General features: G+C 43.3%; 1 protein-coding gene across 1 annotated transcript in view; it reads left to right on the top strand.

Moving 5' to 3' along the window:
• The window catches only part of LOC146759746 (cytosolic carboxypeptidase 4-like), a 94,556-nt gene extending 81,646 nt beyond the window's left edge, over positions 1-12,910 (top strand). The window contains exon 6 of the mRNA XM_085509642.1: positions 12,414-12,910. Within this exon, the coding sequence (XP_085365768.1) occupies positions 12,414-12,417 (4 nt within the window). The 3' untranslated portion in view covers positions 12,418-12,910. The remainder of the gene's footprint in view (positions 1-12,413) is intronic.
• Positions 12,911-13,410: the final 500 nt, after the last annotated feature.

The following is a 13,410-nucleotide window of genomic DNA, read 5'->3' as shown; positions in this document are numbered from 1 at the left end:
GATTTGATGAATGTGTTGGAGAAACCATTTTATCTTTAAGTAATAATCTTGGAAGATTGCTGGCCACAAAGAGGGGTTGTGAAGGAAACCAGAGTCTCTCAGGTGGGAATGCATGCCCGTAAGAAATGATGTCACTTTTTATATTTAGATCTTTTAGATTTCAGCATTATGTCTGACTTGAAGACGGTTCTCACCTAATTAGTCCAGAAAGGATGAAATGGAAAAGAGAGAGTTGAGTGGATGAGGATGTCATGCTGGCAGCTTGTGGGCAGCACAGGAGCAGTGAATAAGATAGAGGGTCCCCATAAGAAGCTGGGACCTAAGATCCCTCCCTGCTTTCATGGAAGTGAAAAACTGCCTTAATTTCAAGAATTTTCTGTATATACATATATATATATATTATTTTTTCATGGAGATACAAAGAATGGATTAGGCTGAAAAATTAGTTGGGTCCTTTGACAATATGTCTGAGATGTCTTTGCCATTTTCAAGGAGCAGATTGGAGACATAAGATGCAGAAGCAAAGCTTGTGTTCACTTTTCTCTCTCTCTCTCTTTAAAATCATACCCAGGTTCTTTTTGTGCAAATGTACTACTCAGGATCAAAGCCTCTGCTCCAAGTGGAGGAAGTCCCTGGAGAGCAAGGCCTGAAAGCTAAGCCTCTAATACTGCTGCTGCTGGCCATACACCAGGTACTGCTTGGGAAATCTAGTCATGCATGACCCAGCACCTGGAGATAGAGAGAAACTGGGAGCAGTGTACTCAGCATCCCTGCATAACTTCTGATCTTTGTTCTCTTTGCTAGCTCATGTCCTTCTTTTGGTCGTGGTCCATCAGGAGTTTATTCCCAGCAATGTCAGATATCTGAAAGACTCTTCTGTAATGCAGCATCCACTGATTCCTTAGGCTTCTCAGAAGTGTAGTTTCTGTCATATGGACTGGGGTTTATCAGAAAGTGGATAATGGATAGGCTCACTACAGGTCTCTGCTTATTTTGGTGTATTTTTCCTCATTTCTGGCATTTCCATCTCCTTACTGAGTGGCTCTAAGTTAACGGCTGTTGGGGAAGGATCAATAGAAAGATGCTCTCTGCAACATCTGAGATTATTTCCCCTGCAGGTATGACAGGAACAGCCTTGCAAGCAGGATACTTCTTTGCCTTGTGGTGCTTTCCTGCCTCTCTTGTGAGGTGCTGGGTTTGCATGCTAAGAAAGCCACAGTTAGCACAGCTTAAACAAGATGACTCTCAAGAAGCAGTGTCCTTGATCCCTCATTAAAAATGTCCTTGACACGTTGTGCCATCAGAAGGAAGGTTTGCGATGCTGATCACCGGCAGCGTTTCTTCTCCTATGGATGTTATACAGCCTCAGAACATTTTGTTTAATTCATGGGAGAAGGAAGCTCTTTGGGTTTTGCTTCTCTTTACTTTTCTTTTTCTTTTTTTAATGCTTCCCTGAAGGCTGCATGAGAGCTATGGGGGTAGGAACGCAATTGCGGGAAGGTAACCTTTCCCATCCCTCAGCCTCTCAAGAGATGCATGCAACAGCAAGATACATGTAAATCCATCAGAGCTGATAGTGTGGTTTAATGCTAACAGATGTAAAGCATTAAAGGAAATAAACAGCCTGGCCCTGAATGGGATCCAGAGGTATAAAGCTGCAGCCTTGTGCTCACTCCCCGTGTTATTCCAGGTAGTTATTAGTCGTTTAGCTTAACTAAGAAAATGTCAGCCTTACTGCTGCTTTCTGTCATGTCTGTACGCTGCTAACAGTAATGCAGGTTGATTTTGGTTTGTTGTTCTTTTATTAGTTTAAACAGCAGATTATGTTCGTTTTTCAGCAAAGAGGACTTCATTCTAAGACTTAGATGCTGAAAGAGTAACTGTTACCTCAGCAGACAGGTAAACAGGCCAAATTTCCTTCTATTTCCCAAGAGTGCTGGAGGCAGAGGTAGACAGAGAAGTCTGTGCATTCTCCAGTTAAGATCTTCTCTTCCACACCAGTAAAATATCTTTGGAAATATATGAGGGAGCCTTGGAACTTCAGGAATAACAAAACCCAGATCCCTGCTATGTTTCCCTCAACAGATTTTATCTTCTTGGTGTTTGGGCTTGGCTATTTATCTGATCCTTTACATCCGAATGACATTCCTATGCAGTGTGTAGCCTTGCTGTTCTTTCCTCTCTGTTAGATGTGTGGTTGATGTAACTGGGCAGAATTTTCAATTAATCGACAGCCTTTATTCCACCTTTTCTTACAGTAGTGGCATGATGTGCCTGCAGAATTTCCCTACTTCCTTCCACCTTACGTTGCTAGAAATCACTTGGCTCAGAAAATAAAAGCATGGAGCCATTTACCCTTGTTTAGTCCCCTACTGATGGGTCAGAAGTGGAGATTAATAGGGTAGGAAGTGTGTTTCTACTCTGCAGTCAGTAAAGGAAATTCACTGGAACTAAATTAATCATGAAACGGACACAAAGAGGAGAATAGATTAGCAGGGAATTAACTCATTAATTAGATTCATGCCGAAGTTCAGAAGAGGCTTTCCTTCAAGATAACAGCCGAGTTCAAAGATCAGCAAGGGCTGATCATGAGAGGCAGGCACACCGTTTTCCTTCTGAACTCTGTCAGGCTTTACCTTAGCCCAACATCTGGCTGGTTATTATAGGATATCAGACATATGGCTGGCAGGAATTCAGCAGCTGGCAAAGCCTAACCACTTAGTGCCCAGCGATGGAGGCTATTATCAGCCCTTTCAGCTCCCTGGGCTCTGGATCCTGGTGTTGGCGTGAATGCAGGAGCTCTCTCTGTTGTGCCACTTGGCTATTTTTAGAGCTCCATCACAAGTCCTTGTGTGAGCAGCAACAGCTTGTTGGAGAATGGGTTTATTTCCAGCGTTAGGGTGAGCAGAAACCAATACAAGCTTAAGATAGGTAAAGTGCTAAAGCACTTCATTGTGGTAGGGTAGAATAGGTAAATCATTGCATGTTTCTAAGGAGATGGGGTTTGGTTGCCGTCTTCTTACTGTTCTAATGGGACACTTCTCTACAGGGAAACTTATGAGAGAAGCAAAGAACTGTCTCTGCAGTTACTTCTGTGCTGCACAAAGCCCCTGCCAGCTCCCTTCAGGCTCTGTATGACCCCTTGCTGCTCACATGCCAGAAGGCCCCATTACTGAGTAGTACATTGTAATAAATGCCACACTGTTGCACGATGGAGCTGGTGAGAAGCATGGAGAGACTGATTTCTAACACACTCTTAATGAACTAACAAACCAGTGCTAAACACCGAGAGCAGATCCATGTGAGAAGGGCCCCCTGCCTTCTGACTTAAGCTTTCCCTCCCTTTGCTTTTGCTGCCTCACAGCATGGATGCAATCAAACCATATTCAGGAACATCTGAGCTGTGTATTTGCCACTTAGGACTTTCTGGGTAGTGAAGTTTCCACATTGTTTATTTAGAGTTAAGTGTTCTGCTGGGTCTCTTATCACTTTCAGTAAATAACAACTGTCCTCTAAATTCTTCAGGCTGATTACTGAGACTGACAATCTGTGTGTTTTGAGTTGCTGAGCTGTATTAATCTCTAATATACCCTGGTCTGTGGATGGAAAGGGTAATGTATTGAGGATGTCACAAGAGGTATAAGCCAAAGGACTTGGTCTTCTTGGGAATGTGAAGTGCTTTGGTTGTGACATGAATAAATCTCCCAGCAGTAGCAGTGCTATTTCTGTTGGGAATAAAGATGTAAGAGGAGTCTGTCTTTTAATCCAACTTGTTAGAGATTTTATAGCACCAGAGCTAATTCATTTCTAGAAAAGAGATTGCAGACGTTATTTTTACCTGCCTGTAGTTTGCCCTGATATAGTTTATTCCACTTGCTTAATGGTGGAGTTGATAAGAATCCCAACCCCAAAAGAAAAATCGTACTGCAATTATAAGTTAAATAAGGTATCATACTGGGGAGTGGAGATGAGGGTGGAAGAGAAGGCATAGTTTATGGCTGTAATCTGTTCTTTGTATTGTAGAGTCTAACCTTCCTATCAGTATGAGACCTGGAAACGTGTCTATTGAAACCCTACTGAATGACACCTACCTGCAGCCTTTGCTAAAATGCAGGTAGGAAAGTGAAAGGAGATATCAGGTCCATGGACTATATAAAATGCAATCCAGAATTTATGCTGAGATAATTCAGTCCTCTGTAATCCATACCAGACTGATGAAATATTGACTTGTACTGTGAATGTGACCCAAGGCAACTGAAGACTTTACTGTGCTTTGGATCAGAACAGTTAAGAATGCAGAGTGCACATTCAGTCAACAAAACATTCCATCTTTGTGCTTTTAATACAGCAAAATGCTTTCCTGCTTCTTTTGTTTCCTTCCTTCAGTCACAACAAAGGAGTGTTATAAGTGGCCCCAGAGAAACAAAGCCTGGAATAGAAAAGGGATTTAGAGAGAAGAGATCAGATGAAATTGGTAAGAGAAAGAATTCCCAATACGATGTTCCCAGCTCAGCCTTCTGAAGGGAAGCCCTGTGCTCCTGATCTGTTATGATTCACTTGGCAGCTCTGCCCAGATGGCCTCTCCCCTTCATCTATACCTCTATAAACTAAGACCCAGCGATAACAGCCCTGCCAAACCTGGTTGCTGCTGATAAAATGTACACAGCTTTCAGTAATCTATTTGTTCCTAACGGCTCATCAATGAAAGCTCATTCTAATTCTGTTCATTTTGATCTTCTCTGGAGTTTCTGTGAGGAGGAGTGAGGTTGCAAGGAGTGACCTGTAATCCTCCTAGGTTTAACAGTACCATAGGCAAGTTTTATTCAAGCTTTCATTTTATACTGCCTGATTCCATTGGTGCATATTGATACAGGATTATACTTTCTCATCTTTTTGTTTTCTGACCTTACAGTGATTTGGTTTTAAATACTGCTGTGTCCAATAGCGATTGATTTTCCAGTCTTGGGTATCTTACCAACACATCTCATTCCCAATCAAAGTTGTCCTGTGCTGTTCTAGCAGAAGTGTCCTCTAAATGTCCTGTTACTCCTTTGCCTTTTCTCTGCCAGTTAATGTTGGAATTATTGTTCCTACATATTAGTTGTGGTTGCATAAAATTAATGAAGCTAATGGCTGGCGGTGACCTCCACCAGCCATCTTTTTTCTTCAACTTAGCTGCATCATTTCTGATAGGTTAGTCTAAGTTTTCTGTAGAGATCTCTAATATTGGGATTACCAGACTCTGTAAGTAATCTGTTCCAGCTCATACAACTCTCATGTTTAGAACTGTCTGTCTGTCTTAAGTCCTATCTTGCCATAGGAAGTCCTTGCCATATATATTCTTTGTCTTACCTAGACTAGCCATAGGAAGAAGCTTATTTGCTTTTCAGTGATGTCCTCTGGACCTTTTTCAGTTGTGCCAAGTCTCCCTGTGAATTGCTTCCTGAGTCTGGAAACAGAATTCTAACAGAGAGATTAACAGTGCAGAGAGAACAGATTAATTTGTGTGTCCTGCCAGCGTACAGGTTTTTTTTAATACCCAGCCAGAATTGTATCTGCACTTTGGTACATGAGTGGCTGGCTCACATGCAGCTTGCAGTCTTCAGCAGTGCAGAATGTTGTCGTTTTCCAGTAGAAATGCTACCTTGTCATTGCTCCTCGTTCATGTGTCTGTAGCATTGATTATTCCTGCCTGACTGTAGTAGCTTGTAGTTGACCCTATTGAATTGCAGTTGTTTACTTCAGGCTGCTTTTCCAGTTTGTCAAAATGATTTTGAATTCCAATGCAAACTTGTCTTACATTGGTTTCATCCACAAATCAAATTAACATACTTTCTATTTCATCTAAATCTTTAATAAAAATATTGGATTGTACCAATTCTGTGACCAGGTCCTGCAGAAGATCATTTAGAACAGCTATGCATTTTGACAGCGAGACTGAGAGCTACTTTCAGAGTACTTTTTCTAAGCAATTTTGGTAAGAGCTGCTCTGAAAGTAAAGCCTCCTATTTTATTATGTTGGTTGAGGATGTCAGAAGCAGATGTTGGTGGTATGGCAGTAGAGTTTGAACCTTCCCACCAGGATCCCCTTCTGTTTTGTTGCTGTGTGATAAGTGGCAGCAGAGGCAAAATAGCGTCTGTCATGGAAGTGCACATGAAGCAAAGGAATGGAACTGAATTTCTCTGAGCAGAAAAAATGGCATCCATTGACGTTTGCTGGACATGTACAGTGACCAATCAGTGGATGTGAGTACAGTGAGGCAGTGAATGGTACATTTCAGCACTGGTGACAGTGATGTGAAAGACAAGCTGTGTTCCAGATGGCCATGCAGATTTTTTAAGTGCGACCTGCAGGCTCTTGTTCACTGCTGGTGAAAATGCATAGCTAATGCTAGCATCTGAGTTGAGAAATAGTGTTTAGTAGCTGAGAATTTACTCTATCAAGCAGTGTTATTGTGCTCTTTGTATCTACTGTGATGTCCGTGGAAATAAATAGGAGGCATTATTTTTGGAGCAACCTACAGATGTTCATCCTTCTATAGCTCATCTAAACCATGCTGCTTATCTGGCCTGAGAATTTAGTAAAGTTTTGGAAACTCTCTTGGCATCTCGTCCACTCTGTGTTGCTCTGACACCTTCTCACAGGGGTAAATTAGAATCATTAATAGTAATTTGTTCCTGACAAAGGTGTGTTGAATGATACCTATCTCTTCTAAGTTGTTCTAAACTGTTTCTTTCTTCTGAGGACCTGGAGTTAAGCTGACAGGTCTATCATTTTTCATCATCTCCCCCCCTTTTTTTTTTCCTCTCTTCAAAAGAAGTCTGTACATTGTATCAGTTATCTGGTTCATCACCAGGCTTTCCTAAGTTCTAAAAACATAATCGTTAACAGCTTTGAGATTGATTGAGTCAGTCCCTTAGAAATGCAGTAGGAATATAGCAGATTCAGCTCATTCGGAGAGATCTAAGCTATGTATCTTCTCTACCCTATTACTTTTGTATTCTAGGCCTTTTTTTTTTTTTTTACTTCTTTGTTAGTTCTTAACAACCTTAATTCATCACAGTTGACCTTTTTATGAAAACTGATGCAAAATCTCTCCTCACAACCTTATCAATAGGATTTGCTTCTCTGATGAGGAGCAAACTAGGACTTATTATGCAGCTTTTTGCTACTAATAAATTGAAAGAATTGCATCCTTTTCTGTGTGATATTTTTGCCAGACTCGTCTCACTTTGTGCCTTCATTTCTCCACCTTTATTCCTAGTTGTTCTTTCTGTACATTTGTACTCATTCATATTAATCTATTTAAATCTTTTTCTGCGTATTGATGACTGCGTTTACAGTCATCAAAGAGCTTGTGATATGATCGGGTTGGTCTCCTAACCCTTTGGATATATTTATTTGTAGTAACAGAATTAGTGTTTATATTCTTTATATATATATATTGACAGTTCTTAAGTCTCTTAGAAGAAAATTCTTAAGGATTCTTATTCATAAACCCACCCACCCCAATCTCCATTGAGTTGTGTGGAAGATTTTCATAAGGCCTTGCCCACTTGAACTTATGTTTTTGCATAAGTTTTGATGGAGCTCTTCCGTGGCATCACTTTTACTGGGGCCAAAATGGTTCTGAAATGTGTGTTGTCTTTCTCTTCCGACATTGCTTACAAGGAAAATACAAACTTGTTCTTTAATGCTAGCAAACTGCATGTCCTGTGCTGGGTTGACAGGGTCTTTAGAAGTAAGAAAAGCTGTTCGCTACCAGGGTTCACTGCTTCTAAAGGAAACAGAGTTCCTGCTAAGAGTCAGCTTTACGTGGAAATCATGCTTGTAGTCAAGCACATTACGACCACATTATTCTATCAAAATGTAGCTCAAACAAAAATTACGAATTTCATCACAGTTACGAAATGACAAGCAAAATCTTTTCTCATTTTTATCTAAAGACCTTGGCTTTATCTCTCAGCCTGCAAGTTCTGTTTCCCAAAGCATCATTTTCCTTTGAAGGTATTGACAGTAGATTTTGATCGAATGAAGGTATTAAAAGTAGATTGGAGATAAATTCCAGGTTGAAGCCTTCATTCATCCCATCCCTACTGAAGCTGCTGACCTGAGCCCACCAGACACCTCAGGCACCAGCCTGGACTCAATGTCTCTGCAGTGCAGCCCAGCCCAAGCACAGCCCGAGTGCCCCGACAGCAGCACCACCATGCAGGCTCAGGTCAGCATCACCGAGGAGAAGCTGAGCATCTCGCAGGGGGGCACAGAATCAGGACATGAGTCCCAGGCTCCGGGCAACAGCACAGGCTCTGAGCAGCTCTCATGATTACAAGAGAGGATGAGTCCCATCTTTCCTCCAGACCTCACACCCCCTCCTTTCTCCTATTGAATAAAGGCACGCTCGTGCTCAATAAACGCCTTGACTGAATTCCGAGTTTTCATTCGCAGAGATTGGGATGAGTGCAAGAAACATCAAGGCAGCTCAGCTTACAACACTCTGGCTGTGGGGTTTGTGCGGCCGAGCTCTGGGTGTGTTCCCATTTTGCCTGACTTTGGGATGCCTGCAGCGAGAGCTCTGCTGCCGTTGTGTATGGCAGCAAATAGTCTCTAGCATCCTGGATGCTGCTCATGAAAACCCCAAGCTTCCCGGCTGTAGCTCTGTGATGCTTTTCAGGGACTTTTGATGCTCTTTGTTGCCGTGGCTGCTCCCTAACACCTCTGTCCTCCCGCCGTGTCCATTCCTGGCTCTCACCTGTGAGCTGTCCCTGCAGATCATCTCCAGCCCTGCCATCATCGTGATGCGGCAGGAGGAGCTCGCCCTGACCAACATCAGGCAGTGCTGCCTGCCTCTCTCACTCTCTAGACCAAGTGTAACTACGCTGTCATGGAGACAAATGCTTTCTGTCACATCCTCCATCCCCGCAGACATTTACCGGTAGGTGGCTCTTGCAGAAGAAGATTCAAGCAGCAGAACCTTTTGCTCAGCTACAGCACACAAATGCTACAAAAGCAGGAACAACCCGCAAGCTCTGGGTCTGTTTGTCTTGCACAGGCATGCACTAACTGCGTTTGATGGTACCCCCCATCCTTGATTTCCTTCCCTGCTCCTTGTCTGATGGCGCTGCTGAGCCAGGAACAAGCTGCCCAGTGTGGCAGAGCATGGTGCAGAGCTGTGCTGGGACCTCCTCCCCTTCATCTGCTGCAGATCAGTGCCCCACACGTGCCATTGGGATGCTCTGGCACGGGATGTGCCTCCAACCCAAAGCTCCTTCCCACCTCCCAAGGAAAAACAAAGCAACCCAAGCATCTCCAGCAAAGCTGCCCAGCAGACAGCAGGGAATGCAAACAGCTTCTGGCTGCTCCCCTGCACTCCTGTCCTAAGTAATAGACCCCATGAGGACTGGCTGGGAAATCAGTGCATGACACATGTGAGTGTGCACAGGATTGTGCAAAGCAGTGGGGTTCCATGAGTTTGTGTGTGTGTGTATCTCGGCTGTTATGAAAGCATGGGAAGACTGCCTTACTGAGTCCCAGATAATTACTTATCCTCAAATGATTTTTCCTGGCCAAATTTAGAGCCTCTCACAGGTAATCGAGACCAACAGGCTGTTGTTGCACAATCAACAGGCACAATCTAGATGAATAGCTTAGGAAAATAAAGCATCATGCCAAGGGTACTAGATAAGTGAGCAGCTTGAGATCTGCACATTTATGTGATACTCATGGTCTTAGACAATATTTGCTTAGTGAGGTCACATAGAATGAAAGTAAAATAGAAGAAGTGCAATTGGTCTCAGTTCACACAGCTGGCTGGTTTGTCTCAGGCTAATCCTGAACTGCCTCAAGCGACTGCTTTGGGGCTCTACAGAAAGCAACTTCAGAGATCTCTTTCTATTACTAAGTGTTTGAAAGAGCAATTTGCTCTGTTAATTATCCATCATTTCTGTGCAGTCTGTTTTGTCAGACTTGTCTTTAGCTTCCAAGTTGTATGTGAAGAATTGTTTCCGTTGTAATGCACAATGTACTAAAAATTGAGAGATGAAAATGTGAAGAGTTTTTCCAGCTTTGATTTCATGTCTGGAATTTTGGAACCCACTACTTGCAGTTGTTAATCTGTCCAATCTGGTCTGGTTTGGGATGCCCTCGTACTTCTTGAATCGCTCTGCTGTTAAAGGCGGAGCAATTCCTACAAGTGCCATGGCCCCACTGTTGTTCTAATTCTTATTTCTTTGTTTTCCACACACTGCTTTTCAAGCCTCCTTTTTCTTTACAGTCAAAGTGAGAATTGCACTGTGAGGTGTCTGAACCTTGTTGTGCCTCTACATAAAGAGAAAAGCAGCAAAGCCTGACAGGTGACTGTGCTGACAGCTCTCGTAGCCAGTAACACGTAACTGTGCTAAATCCCTTGTGACTGCTTTGATTTCATTTTTGCCAGTGAAATCCTTGTAAAAGGAACTGCAGCAGTGTGATGAGCTAAGGTGAAGGTGCTGGTTTTAGTAGTGCTCTAAGCTGAGTGGAAGGGCAATTGAATGAGGGTTATATGCTTTCTCTGGGACGATAAGGTTTTTTTTTTCCTGAGGGAAAGAGCCAGCTTTTCATGGGCTATATGTGGGCTTTGGCAAGGACAGACAATCCAGTCTGTCAGGAAGCCATTTGAGGTGCTTCAGGTTTGTAAGCTTGTCTTTTTGTTTTTCAGGCGGATATTTGGAGCATGGGTGTACTGCTGTATGCTCTGCTGTGTGGGTTTTCCCTTTGGATGATGACAATATGATGGCACTCTACAGGAGGATACCAGTGGGTATCAGTGGTGCTAGAATACACTGAGAAGGGAAATAGCAGAGCTTGACAAGAGGCCTTGCTTTTCGGATGGCAGAACATGCTGAGCTGTGGGTAGAAAGGCCTGTCTGCTGAATATTGTCCCTGTTTTTGCTGCTTTGTCTACCAGTATTTTGTGGATTTGGTTCTACGCTTGGTTGGCCTATGTGGCACTGTAGCCTGATTCTATACCATGATAGCATACAGAATTTAAGGAGAAGTATTTTCCTGCCAATGGGCTGGATTTTTTTGTATCTGGTTCTTCAACTGGCTGCTCCCTATACTATCTGTAGTAAAAATATAGACACATCATTTGATTTCCCTGAAATGAATGTTCCTAAATGCCAGCTCTTCTCATGTCTACAAAGGTCAAAGTTCTGCATTTGCTATTAGAATTTCCTCTTCCAGAATCAGGAGGTAATGTAGGACCCCACAGATTACCTTCAGAATTCAACAGTCAGTTCTGTTTCCTTTCTGAGTGCATAACAACCTGAGCACATGAATTGAATGACGTGGCTTGTTAGTCTGGTACAAACTCTGCTGTACACTGAAACTTGGTCCATTTGTAAGCAGGACTTTGTCCATCTCTGCAGGACAGCAGAAAACCCTTTGTGCTAATCATGATGCCAAGAAGCAGAATGCGGCAAATGGCAGATGATCCAACTGCTTCAGGTGTTCATTGCCTTAAAACTGTGAATAGTTTTGGACTGAGAGTTTGTAAGCAGAACGGAGCTCTTAAAGCTGTCAGAGATTATTCCTGCACTGTTCAATTCTATCTGCCTAACATACACAGGATCTCAGAACTGCATTGCTTGAATTGGTGGAAATTGTTGAAGTGAACTGGGATGAGCAAGTTTTAGAACTTAGTCAGAGTGCTATAAAAAATGGATAATCTCATGAGTATTATAGTACAGGATTGCTATTTCTGCACTGAATTTGTTTTTATTTTACATGGCTGTGATCTGAAAGTTGCTTGAAACGCAGGCACCTAGGCACTGTTGTGTAACTGAATTTCACACGATAGGTCCTGAAATATCCTGGAATCTAAAACTCTGACTTGTTTTAAGTCTGCTGCTTGAGTATAATCAGGGTCATAGTGTCTGTGTGCAGTGTTTCTTTCCCTGTAATGCTCCACATCATTTCATTTTGGGAATATTGAAGGAAATGGACTATGTGCCATAACTGTTGTTAGAACAAAGTATGTCTGGTGTGATCTTATGCATAGGTTCTGTAACTGCTCTTCACAGCTCAGGTGTTTGACCTTCCTTTTGGTGAAGTGATGAAATACTGCTGGTTTCTATTTGTGCTTCTAGGCACCTTGAAGCTCTTAGGAATAGAACAATTGTCTCCAGTTCTTTTCAATGATATCAGTAACAACTCGAGTGTTGCTGCCCACTAGGTAGACCCAAAGAAGCAGATTACAGTGAAACAACACACGAGCTGGACCTGCACGAGGATCACTTTCAAGACAGTGGCTCTGTTGCTTGAAGCCTATTTGCTTCTTCCTGCTGCCACTCTATTACCAAATATCAACAACCTTTCATGATTCAACTTGCAAACGTTTGACACTAACCCTTGTGTTTCTATGCCTTCCTAGGTGATTCGAGCCCTTGTCAACCCCAAAGATCCAAACCAAGTAGTGATGTGCAGTGTGTTTCCATCAATGGAGAGTTCTTATTAAGCACGAATCGCTGCAATTCGGATGACAGCCTTCCACATGGTAACAGTGATGGACACAAGGGGCTCATCCACGTTCATGCTCTCATATCTCCTGGCTCTGCTGAAGATGCTGACCTGAGCCTGCCAGACACAGCAGTCACCTGCCTGGATTGTGACCCAGTGCCTTTGCAGTGCTGCCCATCCCAAGCACAGCCCGAGTGCGCCAGCAGCAGCAGCACCATGCAGGAGCAGGTCAGCATCAGTGAGGTGAAGCTGAGCATCTTAGATGGGGACTTAGAGTCAGGCTGCCAGTCCCAGGCACCAGGCAGCAGCACAAGCTCTGAGCCACTCTCATCTTGACAAGAGGGGTCCCATCTTCACCCCTGACCTCTCAAGCCCTCCTGTCTTTTATTGAATAAAGTCACTCATGCTCAATTATCGCCTTGACTGCATTCTGAGTATTCATTCACAGTGATTGCGATGAATGCAACAAACAGCAAGGCAGCTCAGCTTGCAACACTCTGGCTGTGGGGTTCGTGCAGGCAGAGCTCTGGGTTCCCATTTTGCCTGGCTTTGGGATGTCTGCAGCAAGATCTCTACCATTTTGTATGGGAGCAAATAATCTCTAGCATCCAGGTTGCTGCTCATGATATATCCCAGTCTTCCTGGCTGTTGCTTTGTGATACTTTTCAAAGCCTTCTGATACTCTTTGATGCCTTGGCTGCTCCCTAACACCTCTGTCCTCCTGCCATGTTGACTCACGTCTCCCACTTTTAAGCTGGCTTTGCAGATCATCTCCAGCCCTGTCATCATCACGCTGCAGCAGGAGGTGCTCACCTGGCCCAGTGTCTGGCAGTACTGCTTGTTCTGCAGATGAGCAGCTGCCTCCTCATCTCTTCAGCTACAGTAGTTTTTCTCAGGGCAGTTAGATGCAG

The sequence above is a fragment of the Coturnix japonica genome, chromosome 9 (genome assembly GCF_054131305.1).
Source record: "Coturnix japonica strain WE chromosome 9, WE-NBRP24, whole genome shotgun sequence".
In the NCBI taxonomy this organism is placed as follows: domain Eukaryota; kingdom Metazoa; phylum Chordata; class Aves; order Galliformes; family Phasianidae; genus Coturnix; species Coturnix japonica.
Note: the sequence above shows the minus strand (reverse complement) of the source record. Positions and strands in the feature narration are given on the sequence as shown.